The sequence below is a fragment of the Aythya marila genome (genome assembly GCF_965140915.1).
Source record: "Aythya marila genome assembly, chromosome: 4".
NCBI lineage: Eukaryota > Metazoa > Chordata > Aves > Anseriformes > Anatidae > Aythya > Aythya marila.
The window spans coordinates 4,886,088-4,899,527 of NC_139045.1; the positions used below are offsets into that span (position 1 = coordinate 4,886,088).

Consider the following 13,440-nt stretch of genomic DNA (forward strand, 5'->3'; position numbering starts at 1 on the left):
AACAGCTTAATATACCTTAAATTTTAAAGAAAAAGATGTAAAATGAATAAACGCAGAAGTCACATTGAATGTAAGAATGAGGGACTGGAAGTGACATATCCTGGAGACAGATGATTAACAACTAGCTCTTTGATTAGTATATGAAAAATAATACTTACAATTAATGGAATAAAAGATGCAGACGCATCTCACTGACAATTATTATACAGACAAAAATAGTGCTTCAAACACATGTGGCTTGCAGACAAGACATTTATGGAGATTTAGAAGGATCTTTTCCACCTTCAGAACACAATACATTTTAATGAAGTACAATGGTAATATTCCATCTTTTAAATGACGACCAAAAAAAAGTTGGAGCCATGTCTCTCAAACAACGAAGCAACAGCTCACTTGATTACTGATAACAGCATATCATTTAGATACAGTACAAGTTCACAGAAAATATGAGGTCTCTTGTCCCTGGTATTAAAAGAAATCATTACCCAACAGTGAAAAACTAAGCAGAAATGTGTCATTGTATAGTAAGGCATCTCAAACCATGGATGCAGAGTAGGCCATGCATACTCAAGAAAAAGCTTCAGAAAATGCATGAAATTCAGATTTGTAGAAAATAAGTTTTATTTGGCTCTGTTCGTACATTTTTTCAAAAACAAATGCACATTCATACAGTTTGCCTCTCCCGGTGCACATATGGATTTGCTCATATAGAGCCATTAGTAAGAAGGCAAAAGGTGTCTCTGAAAGCATTTCAGACACATTAATTCGGACTGTAAAGTATCCAAACTTATTTACTTTCTAATGATAACTTGGAAAGAAATGTTTCAGGTGTTTCTTCTCCAATTGACACATGTAACCCTCCTGCACAGGGAAGAGGGGACAGACCTTGCAATAAGGAACTGTCAAACCAATGGCTAATTCTCATTTCAGGGTACAGCTACAGACAGGTTCTCTATTTCACGCCAAGTCAGATTAAAAAAAAATATAGGTAACTTTCTCTTTGCAGAAGCTCTAGAACAGCAATGATAAAACACCGTTTTAAAACTATAAATCAGCCATTGGTATTAAAAGTTTGTTTGCAGAGAGAGCACGCCTTCCTCACTTGCTTCTCACATTTAGGTCTCTTTCCTGTTGATAGTGACAATGGAATTTGTTTCTTGCTGCTTCTTAAACACTTCATGAAGAGGAGTAAATTCAGCTTGGGCTTTCACACGTTGCAAGAGGTACTAACCCATCAAGTAGCCCCTGCAGAATAAAATTAAATCAGGAAAAAAGTTAGCAATCAGGCAGCACCTCCTCAAAAAAGAAGAGACTTACAGAAACTTCCCTGAAGCCTTTTGTCTTTAAAGAATTTAAGAAAGAGAACCGTTAAGACATACATGAATGAAACAAGAAAACATAGAATAAATCCCTACCCAGCTGCCTACTGCCAGGGAATCCCTGGTGCATTATGAAACAACAGTTCTACTGCACTGCAAAGGTTAAACAAACATTTGAGAAAGGAGCAATGACTGACATAACTAAGTCAACACCCCAAAGAGCTACTCCAGAAATTAACTGTAGTTACCTCCAAACTGCTGGCTTCAGCTGTTCTAGATGAAACAGATGGAGCAAGAAAGAAGAAACACAAATTGAAAATCCCATGTTTAGTTATAACAGAGCCTCAAAGCTGTGTTATTTTTCCTACTTTGTGAGTTAGGTGTATTGAAATGTCACACACGTTGTATGCTTCAGTGTTATGTTGAGTCTTCCAGCAACGACAAAATAAAAGACACATCATCCTTACTTTAGGACACCTTTGGATGTTTCTAAACGCCCATAACTCCTGCCATCGGCTCTTCTAGTTATGACCTTTGCCATATATTGCCGGTATAAATGACTCATTTGTCTTCCTGGAAGTTCCTTGATACATCCTTTTTCTCCAAAGCCCTGCCTTGAAATTACTTTCACCTATCCAGCACATAATCAGCCTACCTTAAAACGTATTACTACTCAGAATCACAAATCGTATCGTCTGACTTAACAGATCTGTCATCGTTCTGAACCACAGCACAATCTTAGAGCAGTCAGCTCCAAAAGCTTCATTCAAGATAGCTTGTTCCACAAAAGCACTGAAGAAAAGTAACTCATAGCCAAGCTGCAGATGTTCAGCATACCTGGTTTTATTTTCTGTTACTCTTAAATTTAATACAGGCACACGCAAAGCATAAAAACGAAGAAAAGCAGAGAGAGTTTTAGGTCACTTACGGTAATTTCATCCTCATGAAAACTCTGGCCATGAAGAAGCTCAAAAGCACGCTGACAAATCCGATGAAGAGCAGGAGAAACCTGTTCAGCTTGGGGATATTTGGCGCATTGGATCGATCCAGAATTATGAATCCTAAACCACCCATCGTGAAGAGGAAGCTAGATGCAAGCCCTTCCATAATATATTGTCCATTTACTCTACAGGACCAACAAACAAAGGGGTGGGGGAAGAAAGGGAAGAAGAAAGAGTTAGAGGTTATTCAAAGAAAACTATTTACATTTCAAAATTCAGCTACTCAACCTTCTTTAGCTGCACAAATACACAAAATGATTAACTTTGATGGCTGACCTTCCAAATTTACTTTATGTTAGAAACTTATGTTATGCTGGTACATTAAAGCTTTAAATTGTTATTTATCTCCTGGACTGACAGTCTGCAAGGTGACCAGATGAGCATAGTAGTGGTTTTATATGCAACAGGGTATATTCATGGATACGATATGAACTCATCAGTTTTCAGAAAGATCTACCCCAAACGTAGCACCAGTTGTCACAGATGACTCAAGGCGTGGAACCGTGACCCTGGGGCCACTGGGTTTTCCGAATCTTATTTCCACCCTGACGCTGATGCAGCAGTGCCCAAATTCTCATCCTGGTACAAATCCCCCTCCAAGCACTGTGTCACCTCATGAAGCACCTCTGCAGCTTCCAGCACACAGCAGGAGTGTTTCTTGCCTGCAGCATGGTTGACTCCTCACTCACCGGGCCTGTACGCAGACTGTGAGCTCTCAGAGAGCTCAGAAAACAGCCAATTCCATCTTCTTTCATGCTACCTTCACTGAATTGTACCTAATTGCTACCCAGCTCCCCGCAGCAGTGCTCCCTGCAGCAGCCCCACCCTGCCTGAGTCACGAACCACATCCAGTCCAAGTCCAAGTTTATCGGTGAGGTGTGTATAAGTTTATACATACATTGGTACGTACCTTCTGAGGGCTTACAGAAGGTTTTTGGTATTTTATAAGAAAAAAATCCACGTTCTCATGTTTAAACATACAGACACAAAACCAAATCAAGAAGTTACAACTATAAATTTAGTACTTAGAGCAATTCTTGACTGAGCAGTCTGCAGCTCATCTTCAGCAGCAGACACAAACAGACCCAGAGAAGGCACCATTGTGTATTTGCAACCCTCAGCTACAGGAGTCCCAATTACACAAAAAGCTGAAAGGCCAGACCTTAAATTTTCCCCAACACTACTTACGTTGCCGTGAAACATCCTACAAAACACAGCCAAATACACCTGCACCCATCACCAACCTCAACAGCACAGGGGCTGCAATAGAGCAAAGCACCTCCAGCTCAAAGCTCGCTTCTCCCCAAAGCATCCAGCCACAAGAGCTTGGGAAGGGCTTGGTCATCTGCTCCCCTCGATTCCAGGTGCTTTTAATTTTTAATTTGTAGACCCAGGGCAGGCACGGGGTGGGTCCTGCAGTCCCCAGGAGGGGCACCAACCCCTGCCCCTGCCCCTGCCCTACCTGTAGGCCAGGAAGGCCACCGGCCGCTGGTGCCCGTGCTCGTCCGTCATCGACCCCACGCTGGGCGGCTCCACGATCACGTCGTAGATGATCCCTGTGGGGGAAACGAGGCACGGAAATGGGGTCAGATGGCCAAAAATCGGGGAAGAAATGGTGAAACGCCACAGGAACGGCGGCGAGGTGCCCGGAGAGGCCAGGAGAGGGGGATTGGGGAAATTTTAGGAGGGGTTGGGGGGATTTTAAGGGGGTTTGAGGCGGATTTTAGGGGGTTTTGGGAGGACTTTAGGGTGTTTTGGGGGGGTTTAGGAGGGGTTTGGGGGGCTTTAGGAGGTTTTAGGGGGGGGGTTAGGGTGTTTTGGGGAGGTTTAGGGGGGATTTTAGGGTGTTTTGGGGAGGTTTAGGAGGGTTTGGGGGGATTTTAGGGGGTTTAGGCGCCGCACCTCCGGTGATGAGGAAGTAGGAGACCACCACGAGCGCGTACACCGTCATGGCCGAGGGCATATGCACCCATCCCGGCCGCTTGAGCTTGATGTTGGGGCACTCGAGCACGGCGAAGGGCAGCCGGAACAGCGCCTCCATGCCGCCGGCACCCAAAATGGCGGCGCCCAGCGCGGCGCCGCGGAAAAGGCGGCCGGCGGCTGCGTCCTGGCAGCGGAAAAATAAAAAGAAAATAATTTTTAAAAAAATCACTATGAAGATTAAAGCGAAATCACCCCCAAAGTTTATGAGAAATAATTGAAAATAATGAGGATTTTTTTTCTCCAGCCGGAAGCACAGCGCTCCCCTGGGGGGTAGCCGCGCGTTTTACGCCCCTGCCAGGACCCGCCAGCGGCGACGTGTCGGTGCTGGGTAACGGAGGGGGGAGCTCGGGGGGCGGGGCCACGGGAGGCCCCGCCCCCAGGTGGGTGGTTGTGAATGGGAGGCCACGCCCCCCTTCGGTGGGCGGGGCCGGCGCGCGGGAGTAGGAATGAATGAATGAATGAGCGAGCCGGGGGGGGGGTGCTCATTAATTAGCGCCCTGCCCTCCGCGCCGCTCCCCTGCGCCCACCAGGGGCGTTGCGGGAATAAAGAGGCATGAAGGAACCTAAACGCGGCTCTTCGAGGGTAAAACGCCCGGCATGGAGCCAAGGAGGCAGCGCCTACAGGCTCGGGTTGTCCCCGGGTAGCTACAGCTGCCTCTAGCACGAAGCAGGGAACCCAAATTCCCACCTTCCACAAGACTCCTGGCACATCGGTGATCAGCAACAGACCCAAAATAGCTCCATGCAACTCACAACACTACATCCTGGATCGCCCAGCTCTTGGAGGCAGAGGTTTGCCACCCCTGCAGCCCTGCTCGCACCGTGGCAGCAGCTGCTGACCCAGGAGGCGCCTCACAGGGCAAGGCAACGGCTCCTGGAGCTCCCTCCCCAATCCAGACCTGTGTTCAGTGTGGCTGGTGCAGCACCTGCTCTGAGAATCCCATTCTGCACTTCACAAGCGGTGAGAAGCTCCCGCTAGCCTCCACGAGCGCATGGACTGACTGACAGGACAGCAGGAAAGTGGAACTCTCATTTATTGGGCAGAAAATACAAATCGATTCACTTGGACTTTTGGCTCTGTGCTTGTGCCTTCAACACTTTCACCACGATCTTCTGCTCCTCGATAAGGAAAGCTCGCTTGATCCTGGAAAGGAAAAACACCACCGTGAGGACAGCTGTCCAATTAAGCAAGTTGCAGTTAGTTTTGCGGCCTGCAGCACTGCGCGGTACTCCACATAAAGGAGCTGTCTGTGTTCCTGCCAGCATCACAACATGGGGGCAGTGGCACCAATAAATGTAGAGGTTTGTGCTTCATGTGCTTGCAAATTTAGGGTTAGGGGCTTTTAGGCAGATAAAAGTATCAACCCAGTGGCTAAACAGTAGGAAAGTGACTACCTTAAGGTAAAAAGCAAAGCTCCTCTCTGGCAAATTAATTTTACAGTTCTTAAAATAAGGGAACTGACCAGCTGCTCACACCAATTCTTTCTTGCAACTACAGAAAAATGTATATGGGTTCAGTTATCAGAACAAGAGCCGCCCTCTCAGGATTACTGCTTCTTTGTGCGTCAACAAAAAAAAAAAAACTCTGGCAGGTCTAATCGTATCTAAATACAATTACTTCTTGAACAGATAAGGGGCCACTACACAGAGATACACGACAGTACTCATACATCAGCAGCCTGTTTGATGAGTGAGCCAATCCACACACATATACCATAAAAGCTCTCCTGTTTCAAAACAGGACAATGCTGCCCCGTATGCATGATATTTATGGCTGTTTCTACTGCACGCAAAGCCTACCAGCAATGCTCAGACACAGGAGAGAGACCTGCCAATTACAGGGAAGGAGCTGACTGTATTTTTGTTTCGTTTTAGGCAGTAACATACACTCGTGTACAAAAAAAATGACCTACCAAGCTCAGAATATTTGGGAAAGCACCGAGGAAAAAATGTCTTTTACACAGAGTATTGCTCAAGATTTGCAGCTGTAACAATCGGTCTTCAGTACAACTTGATGTGATTTAGCTTGGACCACAGAAGCCAAAAAAAAACAAGATGCTGGAAAGACGTGCACTACAGATGAAAAACTGGCACTAGACTGCTGACTCCGGAGATCTGCTTTGATTACCATTCACAAAGATGCCACATTCTTTGTAATACACGTTAGTGCTCACACTTCTCAAGGAATTATACAGATGTGCAGCTGTTACCGAATAAAATTCAATTCAAGGAGACCTACCAAAGGTCATCTTTAAGCTTAATTACATATTAGATGCTTAATATGCTAACAATTAGTACCACTAAATCCCAAAACACACAGAAGTCCAAAGCTGATTTTTCACTGCTATCTTTGCACAAGCCAAAACAGGAAGCAAAAGAGAAAAGCCTTTATTCTTGAGGGAAGAGCACAAAACTGCAGAAGGAACAGGATGTTTAGCACCTACACACCAGTACAGTTTGAAACCACACAGAACAAACTATCCACAGAGGAGTTCCGAACACATTAATTAACCAGCTCAAACCCTGGGGGAGAATTGCACACCTCACTGCTAGTATGTCCCATGTTTACCCTCTCCATTTTTCTACACTGAGATCAGAAAAGAGTCTGCAGCACTTTGGCTTACACTAGGAAGACACGGTAAGATGCAGGACTCAGATGAAGTCACCTCAAGAACAAAGTTATCCCGCTGGGAGCTCACCTGTCGCGGACACACTTAGCACACATGGAACCGCCATAGGCTCTGCTGACGTGCTTCTTTGTTTTTGACAGCCGCATGAGAACTTTAGGGCGCACAGCACGGACCTGCAGAAAGCAAAAATCAGAAGCGTATCATAAGATAGCAGGCCCCAGTTTTGGGTAACAGCCGCACTGAGAAAATTCACTTGTACGGTTTGTTTTTAAAGAGCAGCAACACCTCCAGTTAACTATTCTACACGCAAAAAGCGACCGAAGCCACAGGGTGTTATACAAGCCATCCTCAGCACTCCAGAACTCAGCTTTCTCATTCCACCAGACAGGTTTCCCAATACACTCGTAATTAAAATCTGCTTATTAACAAGGATCATCTTCCCAAGTGTAGAAACTGACTGACACTAAGACTTGAGCACTCTGATCACTGGTGAAAACAACATTAAACCAGGAATACATTTTGTAAAATAACAGCCTGTTAGGAAAAAGTCACTCATTTTTTCCAAAAATTATAGTCAACTTGACTTATGTTTTTGGAATTTTATCTAATAGGTCCAATTCTGATTTTTAAACCCACTACAGATTCATGTAGGGCTGGCTTGAAAAATTTCAGTCAATTACAAGTTAACTTATAGAACAAGTTTAAATAATACCAGTGAGAATTACAAGCATTAAAAAAGAAAGCACTCATTCCTTAAGCTCTCAAAGCTTGTTTTACCAGCTGTGCTTTACAACATTCAGATGACCATATTTTAAAAAAGGATGTTCTTGAATCCAACAAGAAACAGGCATCTTCCTTGATAAAGTCGTTTGCATTTAAAACAGTAAAAGCTGTCAAGATCTTATGCTGGAAACCCCAAGACTTACACCGCGAAGTCTTCCTGGGCATACACCGCATGCTGACTTTGGTGCCTTCCCTACTTTCTTGGTGTACAGGTAAACAATCCTGTTCCCGGGCGTTCGGGACCTAAACACAGCAGAAAAAGCAGTCTGTTAAGGAAAGGATCAAGATTTAAGAATTTTTTTTTCTTAAACGAGAATTTCCTTAGCAGCTAAGTCTTACTTACAGCCTGGTCTTGTTGGAAGCTGTGTTGTAGGACAACCTACGGCGGTAGGTCAGGCGCTGTACCATTTTTCACACCCTAATTAAGGAAAAACAGATGGGGTTTGAGAGTTCTGCCTCAAACTGACGTGACGAGGGCTGAGGCTGAGGCGAGGCTTCACCCTGCAAGGCCCCAGGCCTGAGGCCTCCCCTCCCTGAGGGCCCGCCGAGCGCTGCGCCACCCACCCCCGGGCACCGGCACCGACCCCCGGGCACCGACTGCGACCCCCAGACCCCGACCCCGACCCCGACCCCCAGGACCCCCCCCGGGCGCCGCCGCGCCTCAGATGGCGGCGGATGGCGGCGGCGGAGGGAGGGAGGCCGCGGAGGCCCCGCCACCATACCTGGCGCCGCCCGAGCCGGAAGAGGAGGCGGAAGCGGAAGCGGCGGGGTTGAAATAGCGGCGCTGTTTCGCACCGGAAGTGCTCTCCACCAGGCCGCCATGTTGTACGGAGGTGGAGGGGGCTGGCTGGCTGGGCGCCGCCATGTTGTACGGAGAGGGCGGCGCCATGTTGTAGGGCGAGCAGGATCATCCTTCCGTCCATCCATCCATCCATCCGTCTATCTATCCATTTATCAATTTATTTATTAAATGTTTGTTTGTTTGTTTTTCAAAGCATCAGCATCTTTCCTCTGTAACACGGCTTTGGGAGCGGTGCTCACACACAAACCTCGCACGTATAGGGCCCTGCTCCCAGTACAACCCATACCCCCCTCCCCCACCACCATCCCCGGGCACCACAGGGCAGGACTCACATTTTTCCCTCTTTTTGCCCCAAAGTGGTGTCTGACGCGCAGCAGTGCCCACACCCAGCCACTTTCCCGTTCAGAGACCACAGGCACCACCACTGTGCCAGCCAAGCAAACCAGGCAGCTATTGGGGTCTCCTCCAGGTGCACCCCACAGGCTCGTACCCCATCAGGGACCCACACCTAAAATATGTGGGCTATGGACACCCCGATAGCTGCCTCGGCTCTGCTTCCAGGCAGCAGCGTGCACTTGGAAACCTTTGATGTGCACTCCTGGCCTTATTTACGGATTTGTGACTGCCAGTTCATTGTGCGGTGTCCTCCTTGTTTTCCATCTGTAATTATTATTTTGGTTAATTATTGACTCTTTTCAAGTGCAAATTATGGACATCGGGCTTTTTCTAATTCATGAGAGAGGAGAAAATGTCTGTGAACTAGATTTTAGGGTATACTTAAAATAAGAGTGTATTTCAGGCAACAAGAAAATTTCAGAGCAATTAGAGTATTTAATAGGAACTTTCTAGGCCCCAGACCCTGAGGGGAATAAGAAAGCCAATTAAATGAGATTAAATAATCGTGCCTAAATATAAAAGTGTAACAGAATCCAATTGTTAAAAGAACAACACTATTAAATTATGATGGAACAGTTTAGTTTAGCTGTTGCAAGCACAACAGGTTACTATTTTATTTCCAAACAACAATATCGGTATTTTTTGAGCTTGCCCAGTTTGGGCCCTAAACTCACTGGTGTGGATTTTAGGAGCTGCCAGTTAAATCCAGTGGCTCACTGCTGCTGATGCTCTGGCCTAGTTTTTCAAACATTCTCACTTTATTTTGTAAGAACAGAGCTGTCAGGCAAGTGGCTTGCAAGAACATCTAGAAATGTTAGCTTTATGACAACTGGTTTAGTGTGGTCTGATGAAGGGATAATATTTGAAGCAAGAGCTCACTAAGCCTGTTTTGAATGGATTAGTGGTAGACAAGCAAGTCTCATGTTCTCTGCTATTCCTACCTCTCCATAGGACTGAACCGTTTCTTTGGGGAGTAGAGGTTTTTTCCATGTCCAACACATCTCACCGACCCTTCCTGCACTTCCTTCTTTCCATGAATACAACAAAGGGGATGGAGTAGCAAATGCACAACCTGCCAACTTGGAAAAGCATCAGTGGCAGCCGATAAAGAGCATTTTTTCCCTGCTAGGATGTCAGTGGAAGCATAGGGCCTGAGGATGTGGTCTTTTGCCTTAAGACTTGAGGTTGGTTTCCAGGGTGTATTTGCTTGTAGTCAGCACAAAACTGTAAACCTCTTTTTTTCTAGCCATAGTTGACTAGAAAGATAACCACCTCTGGTGGCAGATGAGCCATGTGTAGCATTTTGCATGGGCCAGCCAGTTGTCACCGTGTTCTGTTTCTAATACCAGAAGATTGCTTTGTTCATGATTTAAGACCATTTCTTGATCTGTCGACCATTCTTACTTTCTTTTTCACACAGTCCTCTCCATACCTTTCTTTCTTCTGAAAATCCCTACCGATGTACACAGCCATTCTCTCACATTCCTGGAAAAGTCCATTCCAGTAAAAGCACTAGTGCCAAAATGGGTAAGGCTTGATGAGCCTGGCTGGATCCCTGGAAAGCCTCGTCCTGCACTTTCCCAGCCCTCCTGCCTCACTTCCAGGGATCTCCCAAGCCCCCCTTGGACTCGGCTGCTCCACCAGCCTCTCCCCGTGGGTCCCTACACTGCAGTAGCCTCTGCAGTCCTAGGGGGTGTGCAGGCACATAAGCTTCAACTAAAACATAAGTGTTTTCATTTTTATTCACTTCTGTCCTGTCTGTGTCTAGTCTATGTCATACTGACCTAGACTGGCAACTTCTAAAAGATACAGGAAGGAAAGCAAGCCAGTGTGCAAGCACATGCTGGGTACCAAAGAGAGAGAAAAATAGTGGTGGCTGAGGGAGGTACTGCTCCTGTGAAGCCTCAGCCACAGTACGTATCTATGAACAGCAGTAGGTATGTCTTTCAGAAATGCCTCACTTAAATCAAAATCCAACCTCGTGTGCTGCTCAAATACAAACAGCAGGATTAGGTCCTTAAATGGGAAAAAAGAGCAAGAAACCTTGCAAACATACAAGGAACCGACTGGAAGGGCACAAAGAGGAAGTGGTCCCGCATCCATTGTCTCTGTGGAGCCTTTTTCTTTCCCTAAAAATCACGTTCCTTTTCCTTGTTAACTACGTGGCACGTGTCACAATTTGATTATATTCATTTACATCAATGTAACCTTTCACAACACGGACCTGTGCAAATTACATTACAAGAGACTGTAGTTCATTTCCATTTCAGTGGAGCTTGTTAAACAAGCAAAATTATTTTGTAGCAAAGGGAAAAACAATTTAGTGGAATGCACTCCTAGCATAGGAAGTACATAACATCGTATTTGGGTTGAAACTTTTTCTGTCAGAAATGTCATAACCCCGTAAGAAAGAGAATTAAAATCCCGTTATTTTAATTTACATCTAGCCACGAGATAAGTAAAGTTATCATTGAAATTCTAATTAAATAGGATGATTGACTAAGGTAGGACATCAAAGAAGAGAAGTGAATATGATAAGTCAAAGTCTTATTAATTAGTCCGCGTGGAAGAAATTCCAGGGATGTCAAGCTGAGGCTGCTGCAAGGAGAAAAAAAGCAGACAAGAAAATGTGTGTTTCTTTGAAGTTAGGAACTGAGATAGTGATGGAGGTAATTGTGTCTGACTGGATCCAGTAATGAAGAGCCGTAAATCAGACCTAGGAATCGGAGGAAAGATTCCAGTAACGAATGTGGCTGCCCCCCTGCTGCGAAGAAACAGAATGCAGAGCTGACTAATTGACCCAGTCTATCTCCCAGTAGCTCTCTGTTATTATTTATTAATTTTTAATTTCTGAATTATTTACGTTCTGGGAAATTATTTTTGACAGCCTGTTAGGCGTGCCAAAGTTAATGGAGGATGAAAGGACCGGTACTAGAATTAGCAGGGATGTAGTCACAGGCTACTGAATTTAATGATTTTGGAAGGGAAAATTGATTTCACACAGCGTGTCACTTTACACTACTTTAGGGATACACCAGCTATTTGATTAATTGAGGAATAACCAACTCAAAGCATATTTGAAGTGTAAATGAATCACAGTGCTCAGCTGTTTATTTTTCCTCTTTTCTGATGAGAACACCGAGTTTGCTTAAAGTTGCTGATTAAAACCAATACAGGTAGGCCCCGTGCTCACACCTGCTTACTTTCTCTTCACCATCTGGAGGAGACGTGTAATCCTCCATTTCACTGGGGATGGAGCTCGTCCTTCCCACACAAAGCCTAATTAAATAGGCTTTGGGCTCGTTCCCCCTCCCCCTGCAGAAGCTGTTTAAGAGGGAGCACGGCACCGAGCCTGTGGGCAGAGAGCGTGGCTGAGACGTGGGTTCTCTGTGGTGGCTTTTCATAGGTGTACTTCATCTAGTCCCTGAGACAAGATAGCAATCCCTGGCCTATGACATTTCCCCTGTAGATCCTTGTGGTGCAGCAGTTTTATGCTGGTCCACCCATCAATCGTACGGAGCAGTGGTAAAATAAAGGAGCTCTGTGGAGCTCTTCCAGGCTGCACTTCATCCCCGGTGTCAAACGCAAGCTCAATCCTGTCTGCTGCTCACGTCTAAGCCTTCTGGCCATCCAGGCATCCAGGGCACACAGGCAGTCTTTTCCCAGCGATGCGTACAGTGCTACAGGCAGCTCACATCTCCAGAAAGATTCCTGCTGGAAGTGGCTCCCAGGTTGCTCAAGACGAGCACATCTCTGCTTTGGTGGTCACAAATAAACCACTTAATTGGCGGCGTAATCAGCCATGTGGACACTGACTCTGGTTACCTTCATCTTGGATGTCCGGACTCTAGTGTCATCTTGCACCTCTTCAAAACCTCCCAAACACATAAACTGGTTACCTAAGTGTTAGCCCTAAAGGGCCTAAGACCAAGTTTCCCCACTTTAAAAGGACAGTACTCCCTCAGGACATGTTACTCCCTCAGAAAATCTCAAGGCTTTTGTTGAGAGAATTAGCACATCATTTTTTCCTTGCAAAAGTATCAGGAAAGTTGTAAACACCAAATACAAGGAGTAGCTGCTACGTTTCACTGCACTATTGAGTCAAGAAATGACTCAAAACTGTCTGCCATAAATTGAAATGGACCCCATGAGCGTGTGAGGAAGATGTAAGCTAGACCCCACTTCTAGTCCAATGAACGACAAAGCTCCTCTGAATTCACTGGGACCAAACCACTGAGTGAGAATTATTGGGTTAAGCGCCAAAAGGATTTGGCATTTTGGACATTTTGCTTTGTTTCTTAAAATAGGAAGGACTCGCTATCATTGCAAATGTTGACAGTACTGGGGTGAGGGGAGACGTAAAGAATAACAACAAGTCAATCGTGCATTGGTGTATCTTTAAAATACGTATCTCTGTCATTGAAAGATAGATGAAGATGTACAGGAAGGTTTTGCTGCTTAGGTTCTCTAAAGGGCTTATAATTCATTTGAACATCTCCCTCATCTCCCTAGGTTGTTTTTCTGAG

The 13,440-nt window shown here is 45.5% G+C and overlaps 2 protein-coding genes across 2 annotated transcripts; both read right to left on the bottom strand.

Moving 5' to 3' along the window:
- Positions 1-238: 238 nt before the first annotated feature.
- OSTC (oligosaccharyltransferase complex non-catalytic subunit) lies at positions 239-4,380 on the bottom strand. Its single transcript, XM_082758598.1, has 4 exons — positions 4,223-4,380; positions 3,783-3,876; positions 2,248-2,445; positions 239-1,245 (listed from the first exon to the last, which is right to left on the bottom strand). Exons 1-4 carry the CDS (start codon positions 4,359-4,361, stop codon positions 1,227-1,229), a joined length of 450 nt encoding a protein of 149 aa, XP_082614724.1. The 5' UTR covers positions 4,362-4,380; the 3' UTR covers positions 239-1,226.
- Positions 4,381-5,320: 940 nt separating this feature from the next.
- On the bottom strand, positions 5,321-8,468 carry RPL34 (ribosomal protein L34). Its single transcript, XM_082758599.1, has 5 exons — positions 8,439-8,468; positions 8,060-8,134; positions 7,860-7,959; positions 7,003-7,106; positions 5,321-5,447 (listed from the first exon to the last, which is right to left on the bottom strand). Exons 2-5 carry the CDS (start codon positions 8,122-8,124, stop codon positions 5,363-5,365), a joined length of 354 nt encoding a protein of 117 aa, XP_082614725.1. The 5' UTR covers positions 8,125-8,134; positions 8,439-8,468; the 3' UTR covers positions 5,321-5,362.
- Positions 8,469-13,440: the final 4,972 nt, after the last annotated feature.